Source organism: Sapajus apella, unplaced genomic scaffold (genome assembly GCF_009761245.1).
Source record: "Sapajus apella isolate SASKATOON/1434 unplaced genomic scaffold, GSC_monkey_1.0 scaffold40, whole genome shotgun sequence".
NCBI classification, from domain to species: domain Eukaryota; kingdom Metazoa; phylum Chordata; class Mammalia; order Primates; family Cebidae; genus Sapajus; species Sapajus apella.
Window position 1 is genome coordinate 21,788,091 of NW_022436980.1, and position 18,288 is coordinate 21,806,378.

Sequence of the window (18,288 nt, forward strand, 5' to 3'; positions counted from 1 at the left end):
TGGTTAATCTGGAAGTAACGTAATTCGTAACTCTCTTTGCTGTTAGCGACTACGCGCAACCAATCACGTAGATTATTCTTCTTCAAATATTTTTTGGTGAGATATTTCAAATACCTTTTGGAGAAAGGCACCTCAGACGTCACGGTGATCTTGCTCTTGCTCCTTTCGATGGTCACCACCCCTCCACCAAGGTTCCCGGATTTTCCGTTCACTTTGATCCTTTCTTGCAAAAACTGCTCAAAATTGGCAGCATCCATGATTCCATCTTCTACAGGGTGGGTGCAATCAAGAGTGAACTTCGGAACCTGCTTCTTTTTTTCGCCCCCCTTCGCCACAAGCTTTTTCACAGGAGCCATGGCCGCAGCGGAGGCAGAAACGGAGATGTGGCTGACAATTTCTGAGATTACTTCTAGGTCACTTGTTTGATTAGCTGTGTTTTTTTGAATATTCAGCCCATTTGTTAACTTGAATTTTTTCAAGATATCTAATAGGACTATTCTTAGAACCATTTGTTTCTATTTCAAAAAGGATACTCTTTGCCGTCTAAACATATTCAATCTTTTAAGATTCTACCTCTGTAATTCCAACACTTGGGAGGCCAAGAAAGGCAGATCACCTGAGTTTGGGAGCTTGAGGCCAGACTGGCTCATGTGGTGAAACCTCATCTCTACTAAAACTACAAAATCTAGCTGGGACTGGTGGCATATGCCTGTAATCCCAGCTACTCAGGAGGCTGAGGCAGGAGAATTGCTTGAACCCGGGAGGCTGAGGTTGCAGTAGGCCAAGATCGTGCCATTGCACTCCAGCCTGGATGACAGTGAGACTCCATCTCCCCCAAAAAACCCCAAAGATTCTGTTTCAATTCTGATGTTTTTTTTTATTGCATTTTAGGTTTTGGGGTACATGTGAAGAACATGCAAGATTGTTGCATAGGTACACACATGGCAGTGTGATTTGCTGCCTTCCTCCTCTTCATGTATATCTGGCATTTCTTCCCATGCTATCTCTCCCCAACTCCCCACCCCCTGCTGTCCCTCCCCTATTTCCCCCCCAACAGAGAGGGGAGTGTGTGATGCTCCCCTCTCTGTGTCCATGTGTTCTCACTGTTCAACACCCGCCTATGAGTGAGAACATGTGTGTTTGATTTTCTGTTCTTGTGTTTTCTTATTGGAATTGCTTCTATTATGTATTGGCTTTCCTCAAGTTTAAGTAGAAGCACTATTTATTATTTTTTATTTTTTATTATTTTATTATTTTATATAATATATATAATATTATATATATAATATATAATTTATATAATATATTTTATTATTATTTATTATTTATTATTAACAGAATACAAGATTTGAACATGTGCTATTGTAGCTACTTCATTAATGTAGTTAATCTTCTCAACTTTATAAAGTACTATTAACCCCATGTGATGGTTAATACTGAATGTCAACTTGATTGGATTGCATGATACAAAGTATTGATCCTTGGTGTGTGGGTGAGGATGTTGCCAAAGGAAATTGACATTTCAGTCAGTCAGCTGGGAAAGGCAGACCCACCCTTAATGTGTGTGGACACAGTTTAATCATTTGCCAGCTTTGCTAGCTCAGCTAGAATATAAGCAGGAAGAAAATGTGCAAAGAGACTGGTCTAGCCTCCCAGCCTACATCTTTCTCCCATGCTGGATGTTTCCTGCCATCAAACATCAGATTCCAGTTTCTTCAGTTTTGGAATTCATACTGGGTCTCCTTGCTCCTCAGCCTGCAGATGGCCCATTGTGGGACCTTGTGATTTTATGGGTTAATACTTAATAAAATCCCCTTTATATATATATTCCATTAGTTCTGTCCCTTTAGAGAACCCTGACTAATACAGGTTTTGGTACTGACACTGGGGTAGTTCTAGAGGAACAGAATATTAAGGATGGAGTTCTTTCATTGGCTTTGGAGTTTCTGGAGTTGGTCGCTTAATATAATTAATTAGACCCCAGAATGCTAAGAACTCTACTCCTAATCGTATGGAGAAAACTGATAGTCCTTGGCATGAACTGTTTAGAGAGTTATGCAAAATAAGTGCATTTGACACCTCTGGTTCATGGCTCATGAGAGGCAAGGAGTTTAGTGACTATATATAATACCTTTGACCATATATGGAGAACCAAGGAACATAATAGCTGGTTGGCTGTCCCTAAGTTCAGTGGACAAAGTGAGGAAAGAAAATGATGAACTCAGGAATTCTATATTCCAGCTTCAGAAGCAGATACTGAGCTTCAAATCCACTAAGATTGCCCTGAGTGAGAGTCCTATCTCCTGCAGAGAAAGAGCTGAAATTTTGGAAAAACAGACACAAGCTCTTATCATGAGAGTGGCTGACCTGCAATGAAAGTGCATGCACAGCCTCACCAGGTGTCTATTGTTAAAGTAAGGATATTGATTGGAAAAGAATGGGACCCTGCAACTTGGAATGGGGATGTGTGGGAGGACCCTTATGAAACTGGGGACACTGAGCTTGTAAACTCTGATGGAACTTTTCTGCCAGAAGAAACAGCTTCACCATTCTGAGTAGTGGCCATATCCCCTCCCTGGCCCATGCTGCCATCAGCCTTTCCACCTTTGTCTGAGGAGATAAACCCTGAGCTACCTGAGGCAACAGTGACGGCCTCCCGAGGGAGTTGCCAGGGAAGATAATGTTGATTCTTCTCAGGAGCCACCCCCAATACCCCTGTTTGCTTCTAGACCTATAATTAGACTAAAGTCCTGGCAGGTTCCTAGAGGTGAGGTTGAGACTGTGACCCATGAGAAGGTGGGCTACATTTGAAAAGGACTGCTTGGGTTTTCTAATTTATATGAACAAAAATCTGGAGAACAGGCATGGTGGATATTAACGGTGTGGGATAATGGTGGAAGGAACATAAAGTTGGATCAGGCTAAATTTATTAATTTGATCCCATTAAGTAGGGGCCCTACACTTAATGTTGCAGCTCAATGGGAGCTACTTAATTTATGCAAGAAGAAAACATCTAGGTTTAATGGAAAAAAAGACTAATTCTAATTATGAAAACAGAATTCCAGCCCCTCAACCAATTTCTAGACTTGAGCCAGTTTATGGGTCCAGAACTCCCTGAATGAAGGGGAGGCTTGGTCCCCTTAAGGACCCCCACTACATTACCAACAATTTATGCAGTGAATCTCACTTCCTTCCTCAAGGTGACTTCCAGCCTTTACCAAAGTAACAGTGCCTTGGGGAAAGCGAAATGATCAGACATTTTGGAGGCTACTAGACACTGGCTCTGAGTTGACATTGATTCCGGGGGACCCAAAACATCATTGTTGGTCCTTCAGTTAAAGTAAGGGCTTATGGAGGTCAGGGAAGTAATGGAGTTTTAGCACAGGTCTGACTTACAGTAGGTCTAGTGGGTCCCCAGACTCATCCTGTGGTCATTTCCCCAGTGCGAGAAGGCATAATTGGCATAGACATAATTAGCAGCTGGCAGAACCCCCACGTTGGCTCCTTGACTGGTAGGTGAGAAGCATTAAGGTGGGAAAGGTCAAACGGAAGCCATTAGAGCTGCCTCTATCTACAAGAATAGTACATCAAAAACAATATCCCATCTCTGGAGGGATTGTGGAGATTAGTGCCACCATCAAGTACTTGAAAGACGCAGGGGTGATGATTCCCACCACATCCCCATTCAACTCTCCCATATGGCCTGTGCAGAAGACAAATGGATCTTGGAGAATGACAGCGGATTATCGTAAGCTTAACCAAGTGGTGACTCCCATTGCAGCTGCTGTACCAGATGTGGACCCCAAGTTCTTCAGTTTTGGAACTCGGACTGTCTCTCCTTGCTTCTCAGCCTGCAGACAGCCTATTGTGGGACCTTGTGATTATGTGGGTTAATACTGAATAAAATCCTTTATATATATATCTATTCTATTAATTCTGTGCCTCTAGAAAACCTTAATATACTCCACTTTACAGATGACCCAACTGAGGCAATGAAGAGGTAAAAACTCAAGGCCAAGGAGTTAATAAGTTTTGGAGCCTGCACACAATCCCATTGAGCCCCTATTTCTTCCTAGTCATTTGAGGCCCTGAGAAACCTGATTGAAGCTTGCATGCTCATTCTTTGCTCCTGAAAATAATTACATTAGTAGCTAATTGGCTTACAGTGCAATGGATAGAGGCATCCACACATTTAGCTGCAAAGCATTAATTACCTCTGTGTACCCTCCTGCAGCCCACACCTACCCCTGACTATGAAAAGGCACTGCACATCCTTCAGGTGAAGGTCACCTTTTCTAGACCAAGAATTGTTTTTAATCTTAGCTCTGCATTTGATATGAAGGAACCCCTATTGTAAATTTAAAGTACATATACAAATAAGAAGAGAACATTAAGAAGTGAGATTTCACCACTTAATTTCTAGTACATCCACTTGTACTGCTTCCATTTACCAAAGCCTGACTCTGGGTGTCAAGGTGGGGTAGGAGCATGGTAGAGGAAAGATTTTTTTTTTAACTTAATGCACTCACCATCTCAGGAAGCTTTTTATACCAAATCCACACTGCCGTTGGAGCACAATCTGCTTACACATAATTATAATGCAAAGCAGATTTATTCGGATGCATAGCAAAGAGGGTTAGTAAGCTATTTAAGAAGGAAAGCAGCCTTCAGGCAAGTGGAACTGATCAGGACTTAAGCATCTGACTCTGGGATCACTACAATGGGAAGACTTGCTGTACTGCCTTCAGAAGTTAAGTCTCTTCACCTGTTGTCTTAGCAGATTTTTCAGATGGGCCTTTCTGTTGGAGAAACTCTTCTACTATCTTCTGTTGGTGCTCCAAAAAAGCTATGCTTACTCCCTGTTTATGTAGGAACTCCATTACGATGTTTACGAGCTATAGAAATAAAACAAGGAAGCACCCACATTAAGGGCCACATCTGCAACAAGAAGCTACCCATCTTCTAGCCCAGGGACCAGCAGTCCCGGAAGCATGTCAGAAATTCAAAATCTCAGGTTCCACCCCAGATCTACTAAACCAACCATTTTAAGAGAGACTAGGTGATTCGTATGCCTACTGAAGATCCAACAGCACTCATCTAAGATATTCAAGACCTTTGAATATCAGCATCTGCTTCCAATGGGTATGAGTATTAGGTTGTCTCATCAAAAGCACAGGTTATTTTAAGTAACAGGCTTCTACAGCAATGGTTTTCAATCCTGACTATTTGAATCACAGAGATTTTGAGTAGCTCCCCAGACCTATTCCTAAAGATTGAAATTGAAGTGATCTGGCATAAGGCTCAGGCACTTGTGCCATTTCAGAGCGCCTCATTGAGTCCAATATGTATCTAGAGTTGAGAGCTATTGCACTAGGCCCATTTTCTTCACTTCGACTTCCTGAGAAGCTAGGGGGTTAGAAAGACGTTACCACGTTGAGGTAGAGTGTTTACCAATAACCAGGAAGACTTCAGAGACGTCTGTATTGTAATAGACCACCACTAACATCTACTTTTGCAGTGACAGTCTAGGACAGCAGTTCTCAAATTGTGGCCATCAGCCAGCAGCATCACCACCCAGACTTGTTAGAAATACATTCTTGAGACCCATATAAAACCAACCCAATAAAACACTTTTGGGGGTGAGCCTAGAAGTTTGTTTTAGTAAGCCCTCCAAGGGATTCTTGTGCTCAGTAAATCTTAAGCATTTCTGGTTTAGGAGATTTACAAGCCAGCAGCAACAAAACCATTGTTTGGTTTTATTTTATAGAGCGCATTACTCCTGGGAAGATGTTTTCACTGTATACTAAGTTTCATTTTTCCTTACCAGGACAACTGTCTTCCCACTCCCAAACTACTAGAAATAAGTTCGCAGACCTCCTTGGAGGGAAACAAACACATGTTGTGTGATTTGTTGCCTTGATCATATTTCCCAGAAGCAAATCATAAACCAGAAGTAAAAGATGACACTATCAGAACCAGTTAACTACTTACCTCAGTTTCTTCATCCTTAGAAGCTGTGGTTTTCAGGTCTTGTAGGACATCGGTTAATATGTTCTCCAACTGCACAGCACATTTCAGGGCTTGTAAGCCACTTCCCCAGTTATCTATGTCAGGCCTCTGTTGGAGAGGAATAGGAGAGTCGCTTTTCTACTTCAAACACGGTTTTGTTGCATTCTGCTTTCTGTGTAGGACCATGACTAGATTTGCGCAATGTAATGGTCTCCAAACTTTGAGACGCAACGGAATCAGCTGAGAATCTTAAATGTTAATGCTTGACTCTCAACCACAGACCCTGTGACTTAATTGGGGTATGGGATGCTACATGGGCATCATGATTTTTAAAAGATTCCCAGGTGATCTTAATGTGCTACACAGCAAGGGTACTACTAGCACAGGTACCCTTACAAGTATTCCATTAGCTTTGGAATTGTATGATGGTGGTCCAACAGTTATTAGCAGACATTTACTTCTTTTTATAAAGCTGGAGTTAAAAAAAAAAAAAACCTTAGGAAAATTAGGTATGTCCTGGATGTAATATTCCCAAATAAGTTTCAGGTTGTTTGAAGTGTGTGCCCGGACAAAAAAAAAAAAAGTTTGTTTCACTGCTTTAAAGAGACAGCCATATTAAATACCTGAACATGTATCTGAATTAGATTAACAATCTGAAATAGGATGCTAACACCTCTGGGAATAAGGCATTAGAATAGAGCTTCTTGAACTACACATACCATTAGGATCATCTGAAGACCTTAAGATATAGCCCTTTGGGCCTATGTCTGGGGTGAGAGCCATAAATTTGCATTTCTAATGAGTCCCCAGGTGATACTGACAACCTAGAGGCCACACTTTGTGAAGCTCATTAAGACAAGCCAAACGAGCATTTAGTGGCCACAATTTACCCCAAATGATGTGGACATATACTTGCTCTCAACGTCAGTTAGTTGCTGAGAAGCCCATGTTGGAACATGAGTAACCTAAGAAGTTAGTAGCAACTAACCAGTTTAGTTTAATTCTCTAGACCTGGCAAAGGCCCCACAGAAGTCATCATAAAGTTTGACATTCACCTTAATAACCGGAAGGCAGATCATACTCTCACGTTTTCTTAGATATCTTAGGAACCGCTTTGCATGCTCCCTTTTCATCTCAGCCTGCTCCGAGAAGAACTTGGCAAAAGGAGGTATTCCTGTATCTTCAGTGTAGTAACAGGCCTGGTCAAATATAAGAAGAGGGGGAAGCTGAGGGTGAGATAAAGTAGTTTTTAAGACCCGACTCTCACACAAACTCACTTTGATGTCTCAGTGGTTGTCCAGGAAGAGGCCTTCTTTGGTCAGTCTTGGGGCTGTTTGTTCTTGGACCTCCAGAAGGCTCTAGCTGTACCCCAGAACCTAGTCTACCTCAAAGATCAGCTATGCAGTCCCAATATGCTGGTGCCTAATGTTTTACTCTTATGGCCTCTTTAAGGGTCATATTTTTTAACTTAGATGCGAGAACTTAGATCTTTTAATTTTGTAGATATTGACAAGTATAGCATAAATCCACATTTTAAAAACACACTTCATCAATCCTAACACATCCATATTAATTTCGAAATAGTGTATCGGTATAAAACGGTTTATTCAGTCTGTCACCAGTGTTTGATGCCCGTGTAGTTTTGGAAACACACTGGAAAGAACTGCAACTTTCCCTATCAAAGCCCACAGCTTGTAATCCTAGGGCTGCAGAGAACCAATATCCCAACCACTGAATCGCTGCTTTGTCTGCTATTTGACCACCAATCTGGCCATAACCGCTAATATTAAGGAGATAGAAGATATATTTTCACCCAGAGCAGAGCTAAAATATTCCTCTCAGTTGCTCAAGAACCCATACTAACCATGGATAAATAAACATCACTGGCAAGCAGCTCATAAGCTGCTACGCGGTTAATAGCAACTTTACACTCTTCAGAGATGGGAACGTGGGCCTTGTGTTCCATCTCAGCTTTAGGGAAATCCAGCCATAAGAAGTAACACCTACTCAGGTAAGGGATTTCTTAAATACTAACAGGAATATAGCCAGCCAGCGTCTTACAAGATGGAATTCCCTTCAGGTGAGATTAACAGCTACTAATCTACCAATGAGCACATTGTTTCCAGATGAAAGAACCAATCAAGTCAGAGAAAATAGTGAAGACAAAGGAGGTTAGCGCTCTTACTGTCCCAGTCAGTGTTCAGTGTTTTCTCTCTTCTCTCTGATTGTGGTTTGAGAAGACTGTTATATTTCATGAACAGTAAGATATTAACAGAAAGGATGCGTTACCTTTAATTGTTTTCCTTTCTTCAGAAACCATTACAGCAAGGCATGCTGGATCCAATGGCAAATCTAAAAAGACTGGCTAAAATGCATTTTGTCTATGAGGGACCATACATCTCCCTCCTTTCTCCGTAAGACCCCAACACACATAATTGATCTCAAGCTGGGATATGATGGGAGTTCTGAGATGTCAACAGCACATTCAGCGAGGGGAATAGTGCTGGGAATACTCTGAACCCCTCTGTGGTGACTAAGCAACCCCAAGCTTCTGGAAGAATTGGCAAAACCCAAGCTATCTGAAATAACAAGAAATTGTTGTTGATTTTTAACCTGTAAATTCTCTTAGAATTTGGTTTTCCTGAAACGAGTTATTTGCTTTGTGATGCTTGTTACTGTACCAATTATATTTGAGAAAATGAAGGACAATGTGAAATGCCGAGCTGTAACTTGTAACTTTGGCTCTGCTGAACTGTTCTGGTAAAAACAGGAACTCTGTGAAAGGAACTAACCATGGAGCTTGACTGCCCGAGAGAGATGACAGCGCATAATGGGCTTCTCGTTGCAGAGAGCCTATAAACCGAAGTGTAATGGAGAGGCTTATTACCTGAATTCCTTTCCCAGGAAAAGCATATTGATTAGGGCCCTGGAAAGGGGATGCGACCCTTATGGAGAGCCTATAAATGGACTCTATAAATGGACTCGTGAGGGGCGTCTGTCTCTGTGGTTGAGATAAGGATGTAAAAGTCTTTCTTCTCCCGCTGCTCCTCCAGGCCTGTGTGGAGCCCCCGCCTCTTGCAGTTTTTGTGGTCAGGCTGGTTGTCCTGTGTCAGATCCTGTTCTCCCTGTAGCTGGGAGCCCAATATGTTCTTGCTGATAATCATAAGGTTATGTTTAATCTATATTCTTGCTAAGGTGTATGATTTCTATGTTGACACACAGTTATCTTTACATTGTTCTGCTTTTATAATACCACGTTGTGATTTTTGTGTGCCAGTTTTTGCAAATGTATTCTTTTTGTATAATTATCACTGAAACTTTGCATAACCTCGCTCCCCCTCTCCTATTGAAAGAGCACAATAAAAAACAGGTTTTCAGGGGGATGTCAGACACCCACGGAGCAGCATTATGTGGTGTCTTCCCTGGGCCCAGCTTTAAGGAAAATTTTTTCTTGTCTCTCTTTTTTACCCACCACTCGATCACTTTGAGAGATCTTAAATCCAGATTGATGTATTGGGAGCTGGTCTCACCAATATAATAGGGCAGATTTAATTAATAAATTGGCCTTGGAAACTGAACAAGCATGTAGAGAAGTAGAAATGGAAGAAGGGCATTCCACCTGGAAAACAAGCCACACAGGCTGTAAATATGAGACGTGTTAGTGGTTTCTACAATCTATAGAAGACTTCTCCAGTTGGGAACCTTTGGCCCTTCCTTATACTGTATCCCAAAGGTCCCCACCTGCCGCAACATACACCTTAATTTGCATCCTTTGAGGGCAAAGACTGTTTTACTTGTTTTGGTGTATGTACAGCCATAATTGAGTGTTTTGTAAATGATACATGCTGAAACAGTGTTGACTAAATAAAATATATATTTTGTGTGTAAGTGAAGTGCAAGATTTCTCATGATGAGTCTGCTTGAACCTAAGCAGAAGTGGCAGGTCATCAAAGTCTACCTCTTGAGGCAATGAGGAGTGAGGCAGCCTCCTGAGAACTTTTATTCCCCGACCCTGCTCTTGTCCCCAGTTGGATTTAATGCCTTAGTCCCAAGAAGAGAGAGGTGCTTTAAGTCAGTGGTTCTCAAAGTGTAACTTGCATATGAATCACCTGGGGCTGTGGTTAAAATGCAGATTCTGATTGTGGAGACCTGAGAGTCTGCATTTCTTTTTTTTTGGCACTACACGCTGGGGCCTGTTGGCGGGAAATTGGGGAGGGACGGGGGTGGTGGGGAGGTGGGGAGAGATAGCATGGGGAGAAATGCCAGATATAGGTGAAGGTGAGGAAGGCAGCAAATCACACTGCCATGTGTGTACCTATGCAACAATCCTGCATGTTCTTCACATGTACCCCCAAATCTAAAATGCAATAAAAAAAAGAAAAAAAAAAAGAGAGTCTGCATTTCTAACAATGCTGCTGACTGCTTTGGTGCAAGGCCCACACTTTGAGTAGCAAGGGTTTAAGTACATTCCTAAAAAGCTGTTTCAGTAAAAATTCCATAAAACAGAAATGGCACTACTGGGAACCCTCTAATAGGACAGGAAAAGGAAACAGTCTCTGCTGCTTCTCCACAGACTCCTGCATTGCTTGGCATGTGAGAGTTCCCAGGACCATCATGCAGCATCCCAGGGGAGGCGGCAGTACCAGGACACTCTGCAGTATCCAGCCTATGAAGTTACTGCAGGTGAAGAGGAAAGAAAGTGATAACTCACCAGATAATTAACATTTTTTTTCACAGTATATGTAAAACATTACCTCAACTCCCTTCAAAATTTGGGGAAATTTTCAGGAGATTAGGATCCTATGTGAGCAGATGAACAAGTGTCAATGAAATCTGAGGTATTCCTGTTACTATTAAATCTACAAGACAGTAAATCTGAACGATACCGACTTTACTTACTGGGAGATGTTAAGAGGGTTTGGATGTTTCTGGATGATCTATTATATTCTTCCATGTAAACATTCCAGGATTCCATCATTCCACCTAGGCCAAAACAGTGCTGGATACATATGAATAAACTATCCCTGTTTGATATGGTTTGGATATTTGCTCTTTCCAAATCTCATGTTGAAATTTGATCTCCAGTATTGGAGGTGGGGCCTACCAGGAGCTGTTTGGGTCAGGAATGGCTTGGTGCCCTCCCTGTGGTAATGACTCCATGGCAGATCTGATTGTTAAAAAGACTCTGGGACCTCCCTTTCCTCTTGGTCTTGCTCCCCCTCTTGCCATGTGATTTGCTGGCTCCCCTTGCCTTCCATGATGAGTAAAAGCTTTTTGAGACCCTCACCAGGAGCAGATGGTGGCACCATGCTTCTTGTACAACTGTCAGCCAAATAAACCTCCTTTCTTTATAAATTATACAGCCTCAGGTATTCCTTTATGGCAGCACAAAATGAACAAACATTCTATTCTTGTGGTTTGATATTATTAAGAAATATTACTATCTGACTACTTAAAACTGACCTTAGCAATTTGTAGAAAAAAAGCATGGGGCCAGGCACAGTGGCTCACCACCTGTAATCCTTGCACTTTGGGAGGCCAAGGTGGGTCGATCATCTGAGGCCAGGAGTTTGAGACCAGCCTGGCCAACACGGCACAACCACATCACTACAAAAAACACAAAAAATTAGCCAGGCCTGGTGGGGTGCACCTGTAGTCCCAACAACTTGGGAGGTTGAAGCAGGAGAATTGCTTGAACCCAGGAGGTGGAAGGTGCAATGAGCTGAGATGGCACCAGCTGCACTCCAGCCTGGGTGACAAGAGCAATACTCAAAAAAAAGAATATCAGAAAATACAAACTTTCATGTGTGTTCAGGTAATATATATGTATTTTTTTTTGGGGGGGACAGAGTTTCACTCTTGTTACCCAGGCTGGAGTGCAATGGCGCAATCTCGGCTCACCGCAACCTCCGCCTCCTGGGTTCAGGCAATTCTCCTGCCTCAGCCTCCTGAGTAGCTGGAATTACAGGCACTCGCCACCATGCCCAGCTAATTTTTTGTATTTTTAGTAGAGACGGGGTTTCACCGTGCTGACCAGGATGGTCTCGATCTCTTGACCTCGTGATCCACCCGCCTCGGCCTCCCAAAGTGCTGGGATTACAGGCGTGAGCCACCGCGCCCGGCCTATATATGTATTTTTAAAGCTAAGACCAACAAAAAGAGTTTTGAAGAGAGAAGTATGTGGTAGGGCCAGAAGAGGGAGAAGTTTTTGACCAAGAATAACAAGGTACGGAGGGAGACAGACACTAATAGGACAAAAAATGCAACATTTACCAAGGAGGGCAAGAAAGCAGAACAACTAAAGTTGTATCACAGAGGAAATGATATGTAAACAAAACCCCCTCAAATATTAACAGAGAAACACAAGTACGGTAGCAGGGACGCCCAAGTAGGGTAGTACCAAACAAAAGATTGCCTAGATGATTTACATCAGGATACATGTTCATGGCTAACTGAGCTTTATTATTCAGTTGAAATAATGACTTCCGGAAGTGACTTAGGAACACTGTTCATAATGTTTTAAGAATACTGGAGGAAAATGCCAAAATACAACCAAAGACTTTTATGATATCTTCATGACAAGATGTAGACATTTGGACTGGCTGATAACATAGGCCAATTCGCATCTGAAAATCAAAGAAGGCTATTTATTGGATTGGGAAAAATTTAGCAAAAGTTCTTGGTGATATGACATAAGGTATTGTATTCAATCACATCCTCTGTTCCCTTTTTCTAAGCCAAAATTTAGCTGCATTGAATTTTACATTTAATTAGATGTAGAAATTTCACAAATCTGAAAGGACTAATTAGCATGCTGAATGATAGAAGCAGGGTCAACAGAACTTGACACGTTAAATCAAATAGCCTAAGTTAATATCATTAAATGTAAGTAAAAACAAACATAAAATCCCATATTTCAGATTAGTAGATCAATATCTTATCAATAGAAAGAGGAAATCTTATTAAATTGTAGTTCATGTGAAAATGACATAGATTTTTACTTAGTTGAATGATCAATATGAGCAGACTTAACAGAAAAGCAAATGCTATTCATTTTTTTCCTTTTCAGGCAGGTAGACTTGTTTTATTGAATGATTGATTTATATAATTGATGAAGCCACTATGAAACGACAAGAGAAGGGAAGATTTATTTCTCATTTTAGTCTTGATGATCTTCTCCTTCTTGGTCTGGAGGTGCTCCTCGTGGTACTTACCTGCTCCTTTGATCTTAGACCTATGAACTTCACCCTTGTCTGCTAGAAGCCCTTGTAGGTCTTCAGCATTTAGACATATTCCACGAGAATCCACTTGTTTTTGAACACATTTCCCTTTGTGTTCAAGTATGGGCTATGAAACACATATGGTTAAACTAGATCCACAGCATTTTCTGAGCAGCAGGTGCAGAAATCTCATCCTTCACATTCAAATTAGCTTCTTGGGCAATTGAGCCTTGACAATCCTTTTTTGCTTACCTACGCTTATATGGCTGCCCTTTCAGGGAGCCAAGGTATTTTTCTGGCACAATCCTAGAATGAAGAGTCAAAGGCTTGCCAGTGTTCAGGCCATCTTTAATCAGCTTCTGGATCTGCTGGAGACGTTGGCTTTGGTGATTACATTGGTATTGCCCAGGTCTAACCAGTCCTCCTTTTAGTAGCAGGGACTCTGGAGATGAGCCTTTTCTGAAGCTTCATGGCTGTTGTTCAGTTTTCAAGAAGCAGTTTTAGTGACTAGATTCCAAGAGATGCTCATCCTGTTGTAACCATATGGTGACTCACATTCTTGGGGTCCAGCCAGATAACACACACTTACACCTAGGGCCTCCCAGAAGTAGATGATCAGTGCTACATGGCAATAAGAGATACATAAGGACTTGAGAAAGTTTGTCTACTATTTTGTCATATTTGCATTTTATTTCAGGTGTCACATTTTGTTATGCTTATATTTTAATTCTGGCACTACATTTTTGAGGCATTGACAACTGTAGGATAACTGGGTGAAGGAGAGGTTTATTTATTTCAACGCTCATGTTCTAGAGTTGTAAGATTTAGAAATGTTTAGGTGTTGAAAAAATTGATGTATAAAATCCTTTTTAACAACCCTGCTAGGCAGGTGTTATTACTCCTTTTTGTGAAGGTGAAAAACAAAATCTAAGAGAGGTCAAGTTACTCACCTACAGTTGCACAGCTAGTTAGTGTCAGAGTCAATATCTGAACTCATCCAGCTCTAACTGTAAAAATCCAGGTTCTTTCTAATGTATCATTCATCTCATTGTGTTCAAATAAATATTTTCTTTTTCTGGTTTGTTAATGTTAAAATATGAAAAGAACTATTAGGATACAAGCATTTAAAACACATTTAGTGATACTTATGAACTACTCTATATTAAAAAATGAAAATACAGTAAACAAAATATTCAATTTGATAAATAGTAAATACCCCTATGTACAATATTGAAATTTATTTCTTCCAAATATGCCTATGTTTCTTCTAATTGATTCTCTACAGTCTGGAACTTTATTATATGTAATCCTAATAGAAGTATGTAAAATTAGAGCTTTCAAAATGAATACAGTTTTGTGACTGAAAGATTACTGTATATAAGCTTAATGTATTCTAAGGAAACTATACTTAATTCACTTTCAATAGGCTCAAGGAAATATCAATAAACAAGCATATTAATTTCATATGATAATGGATATATATATACACATAAGTATATTTTATAGAAAATAAAATGAACAGAGAATTGAAAATTGTTAGTATTTTAGGCTGTGTGGTTTCTCTGGAGACATAATCACAAATACCAAAAACTTGTATCTAAAGCCACTGTAATAGCCACTTCAATTGACAAATGTTGGTTCATGGCTCATTTAAATGCACATTTTAATTAAAAATTATGAATAAAGGCCGGGCGCGGTGGCTCACGTCTGTAATCCCAGCACTTTGGGAGGCCGAGGCGGGTGGATCACGAGGTCAAGAGATCGAGACCATCCTGGTCAACATGGTGAAACCCTGTCTCTACTAAAAATACAAAAAAAATTAGCTGGGCATGGTGGTGCGTGCCTGTAATCCCAGCTACTCAGGAGGCTGAGGCAGGAGAATTGCCTGAACCCAGGAGGCGGAGGTTGCGGTGAGCTGAGATCGTGCCATTGCACTCCAGCCTGGGTAACAAGGGCGAAACTCCGACTCAAAAAAAAAAAAAATTATGAATAATAATTTAAATATTTCCCTTACCCACCTAAATACAACATAGCCATCTCCCTTAAGAAGGGAAATTGCGATCTCTCAGAAGAGACCTTAGTGTCTGTATTCTATAAACTTATACTGGTAATTATCTCTTAAAATGGGGGAACGCTATTGCATGAACTTTTCTACATCTGTTTCAAACACTTCCCCACTGCCACCACCACAGCCATCAACAAGACACTTCTACAATGATCAATAGTGTGGTCATTTCTTGGTCAGCATCCTTGAACTGCTGGAGTTCCTGGACTGCTGGGGAAAAAATGTTCAGTATTCAATGTGAAAACCCTGGCTGTCTGCTTCTTAGAGGAATATGTATTTGGTTTTGATTTCAGCGTAATACCATCCAGTGGCTGGAAACAGGACTACTGAACTAACAGCCAACAGCAACATGTCCTTCACCTGGAAAAGGGTCATGCAGGGATTAGGTGTAGGTGTTGGGAGAAGAGTGTTGAAGGTGGGTTTCTGTAATCTGTGAAGTTCATTGGCAAGGGCTAAAATGCTGGCTGTGAGCAAGAGGAATATGATCTTAAATAAACCTAGTGGGGAAGAGAAGTATTTTAAAACATTCTTCGGGCCTTTGGTTTCTCCCATCCTCCTTTCGTCTACGAAATCTAGATTAATGGATGAAATTTTTGTAATTATTTTTTATTTTCCTATACTTTTATTATCTTCATTTTTATAGATTGGACCTGAATAAGAGTTTAAATGAATGAGTGATATTATTATCTGTGTGGTGCCATGGTTAGGAATGTAGGCTTTACCAGAGACAGTCTGGGTTTGAATCCTTTCTTTGTATTCTAGTCAAGGCAATTTTCTGGGCACAAGGAATGTAGAAGCAAATGAAATAGCAAAAATCCCTGCTTTCACAAACCATATTTACTAGCTCTAGGACATTAACTAGTCTGTAACTCGGCTTCCTCTGCAGTAGGAATCATAAGTGTCCCCACTTTTTTGGCCTGACTGAAGTGTTAAGAGAACTAATGCACAAAATAATGCTTAGAACTAAGCTTTGCACATAGAAAGCATTTAGTAAATGTGAACTCTTACATGTAAGACCATATTTTTCTCCTTTGTTTTCTGTTAATTTGAATTGTGAAGTAAAAGCATAGCAGAATCTCCGGAAGCCTCTGCACACAGCCCTTTTCTCAGCCTCTGCTTTCAAGGGATCCCAAACTTAGACACAGTCCTTCATGGATGATATTTGCTCCACATATCTTCTCTCACTTTGTGGCTTGCATTTCACTTTTTAATAGGATCTTTCAATAAAAAGAAGTTATTAATTTAAATCTAGATCAATTTCTCAATCTTTTTTAAATTATTTATTTATTATTATTATTTTTAAAGATGGGGTTTCACCATGTTGGTCAGTCTGGTCTTGAACTCCCGACCTCAGGTGATCCGCCCACCTTGGCCTCCAAAGTGCTTGGATTACAGACATGAGCCACTGCGCCTGGCCCAATTTCTCAACCTTAAGGCTGTTTTTTTTCCTTCTATATTCTGGCTATGAAATTCTTCACTACCTCAATATCGTGAAAACATTCTTCTATATTTTCGAAACCTTTATTTTTAACTGTCACATTTAGAATTACAATTCATCTGGAACTGATTTTTATGTGTGGTGAGAGATAGAGAAATGTTTCCTATTTTTTACACAGGAATGTATAATTGACTGTGGCAGGCAGAACGATGGCCCCACAAATATGTCCACGTCCTGATCACTGGAGACTGTGAATATGTTACCTTCATGGCAAAGAAGACTTGGCAGATGTGATCTTGAGATAAGGAGATTGTCTTAGATCATGTCAGCGGACCCAATCTGATTAAATGCGTCCTTAAAATGGAAGAACAATTCCAGGCTGTAGTAAGAGGGGATTGTGACTACGGTTTAATAAGAAGACATATTAATGTGCGCTTTGAAGATGGAGAAAGGGGTCATGAGCCAGTGTGACAGACGGTGGGAATGTGAGTGGTCTTTAGAAGTTGGAAATGGCAAGGAAATACTTCACTCCGAAAACCTCCAAAGAAGAACACAGCTCTACCAACACTTTGATATTAGCCCTGTGAGACCTGTGCTATACTTCTGACCTAACTGATATTGTTTTAAGCCATTAAGTTTGTAGTTATTTGTTACAACAGCTAAAGGAAATGAATACATTGGCCTGGCATTATTTATTAAAGAAACCATCTTTACCCATTCTTCTGCAGTTACACTTTTGTCATAATTGCATAGTCTGTTTCTGCATCTTTCAGTCTGCGTCAATAGTCTGATGATCTGCTTTTGTGCCAGTACTATATTCTTTTAATTTCTGTAACTTTACAATAGGACTTAGTACTCAGTAGAGCAAATTCTCTTCTGGTGTTCTCCTTTAACAGTGACTTGACTATTGCCTCGATATAAATGATATCATCAGCTTGTCTATTTCTTAATAACAACAAAAATAACTTACAGGATTTTGGCTAGGATTGCATTGGCTTCATGGGTCAATTCCAGAAGTTGACATTTTTATAATACTGATTTAAAAAATCTAGAAATTCCATTTGACCCAGCAATCCCATTACTGGGTATATTCCCAAAAAACTATAAATTCTTCTACTATAAAGACACATGCACACGTATGTTCATTGCAGCCCTGTGTACAATAGCAAAGACCTGGAACCAACCCAAATGCCCATCAATGATAGACTGGACAAAGAAAATGTGGTACATATATATCATAGAATACTACGCAGCCATAAAAAATGATGAGTTCGTGTCCTTTGTAGGGACTTGGATGAATCTGGAAACCGTCATTCTCAGCCAACTGACACAAGAACAGAAAGCCAAACACTGCATGTTCTCACTTATAGGTGGGTGTTGAACAATGAGAACACATGGACTCAGGGAGAGGAGCATCACACACTGGGCACAGTTGGGTGGGGTAGGGGCTAGACAGCTGGGGGTGGGGAGGGTTAACATGGGGAGAAATGCCAGATATAGTATTCACATAAAGCAAAATTCAAAAAAGAATCTATTTCTGTTCTATAATTTACTTG

The 18,288-nt window shown here is 40.6% G+C and overlaps 1 protein-coding gene, 1 long non-coding RNA gene and 1 pseudogene across 3 annotated transcripts in view; all 3 read right to left on the reverse strand.

Moving 5' to 3' along the window:
• Positions 1–363, reverse strand: part of LOC116565562 — a 477-nt pseudogene extending 114 nt beyond the window's left edge. Inside the window, exon 1 of the transcript XR_004275500.1 lies at positions 1–363. This exon is cut by the window's left edge and continues 114 nt beyond it. The product of XR_004275500.1 is annotated as a 60S ribosomal protein L22 pseudogene (transcript).
• A 4,037-nt stretch (positions 364–4,400) lies between these two features.
• LOC116565563 (ferritin, heavy subunit-like) lies at positions 4,401–8,238 on the reverse strand. Its single transcript, XM_032299298.1, has 4 exons — positions 7,874–8,238; positions 7,065–7,208; positions 5,992–6,117; positions 4,401–4,895 (listed from the first exon to the last, which is right to left on the reverse strand). The coding sequence occupies exons 1-4, from the start codon at positions 7,973–7,975 to the stop codon at positions 4,752–4,754; spliced, it is 516 nt and encodes a 171-aa protein (XP_032155189.1). The 5' UTR covers positions 7,976–8,238; the 3' UTR covers positions 4,401–4,751.
• Positions 8,239–8,984: 746 nt separating this feature from the next.
• Positions 8,985–16,642, reverse strand: LOC116565564. Its single transcript, XR_004275501.1, has 4 exons — positions 16,303–16,642; positions 13,482–13,850; positions 12,438–13,129; positions 8,985–9,162 (listed from the first exon to the last, which is right to left on the reverse strand). It is a non-coding gene; the product is annotated as an uncharacterized LOC116565564 (long non-coding RNA).
• Positions 16,643–18,288: the final 1,646 nt, after the last annotated feature.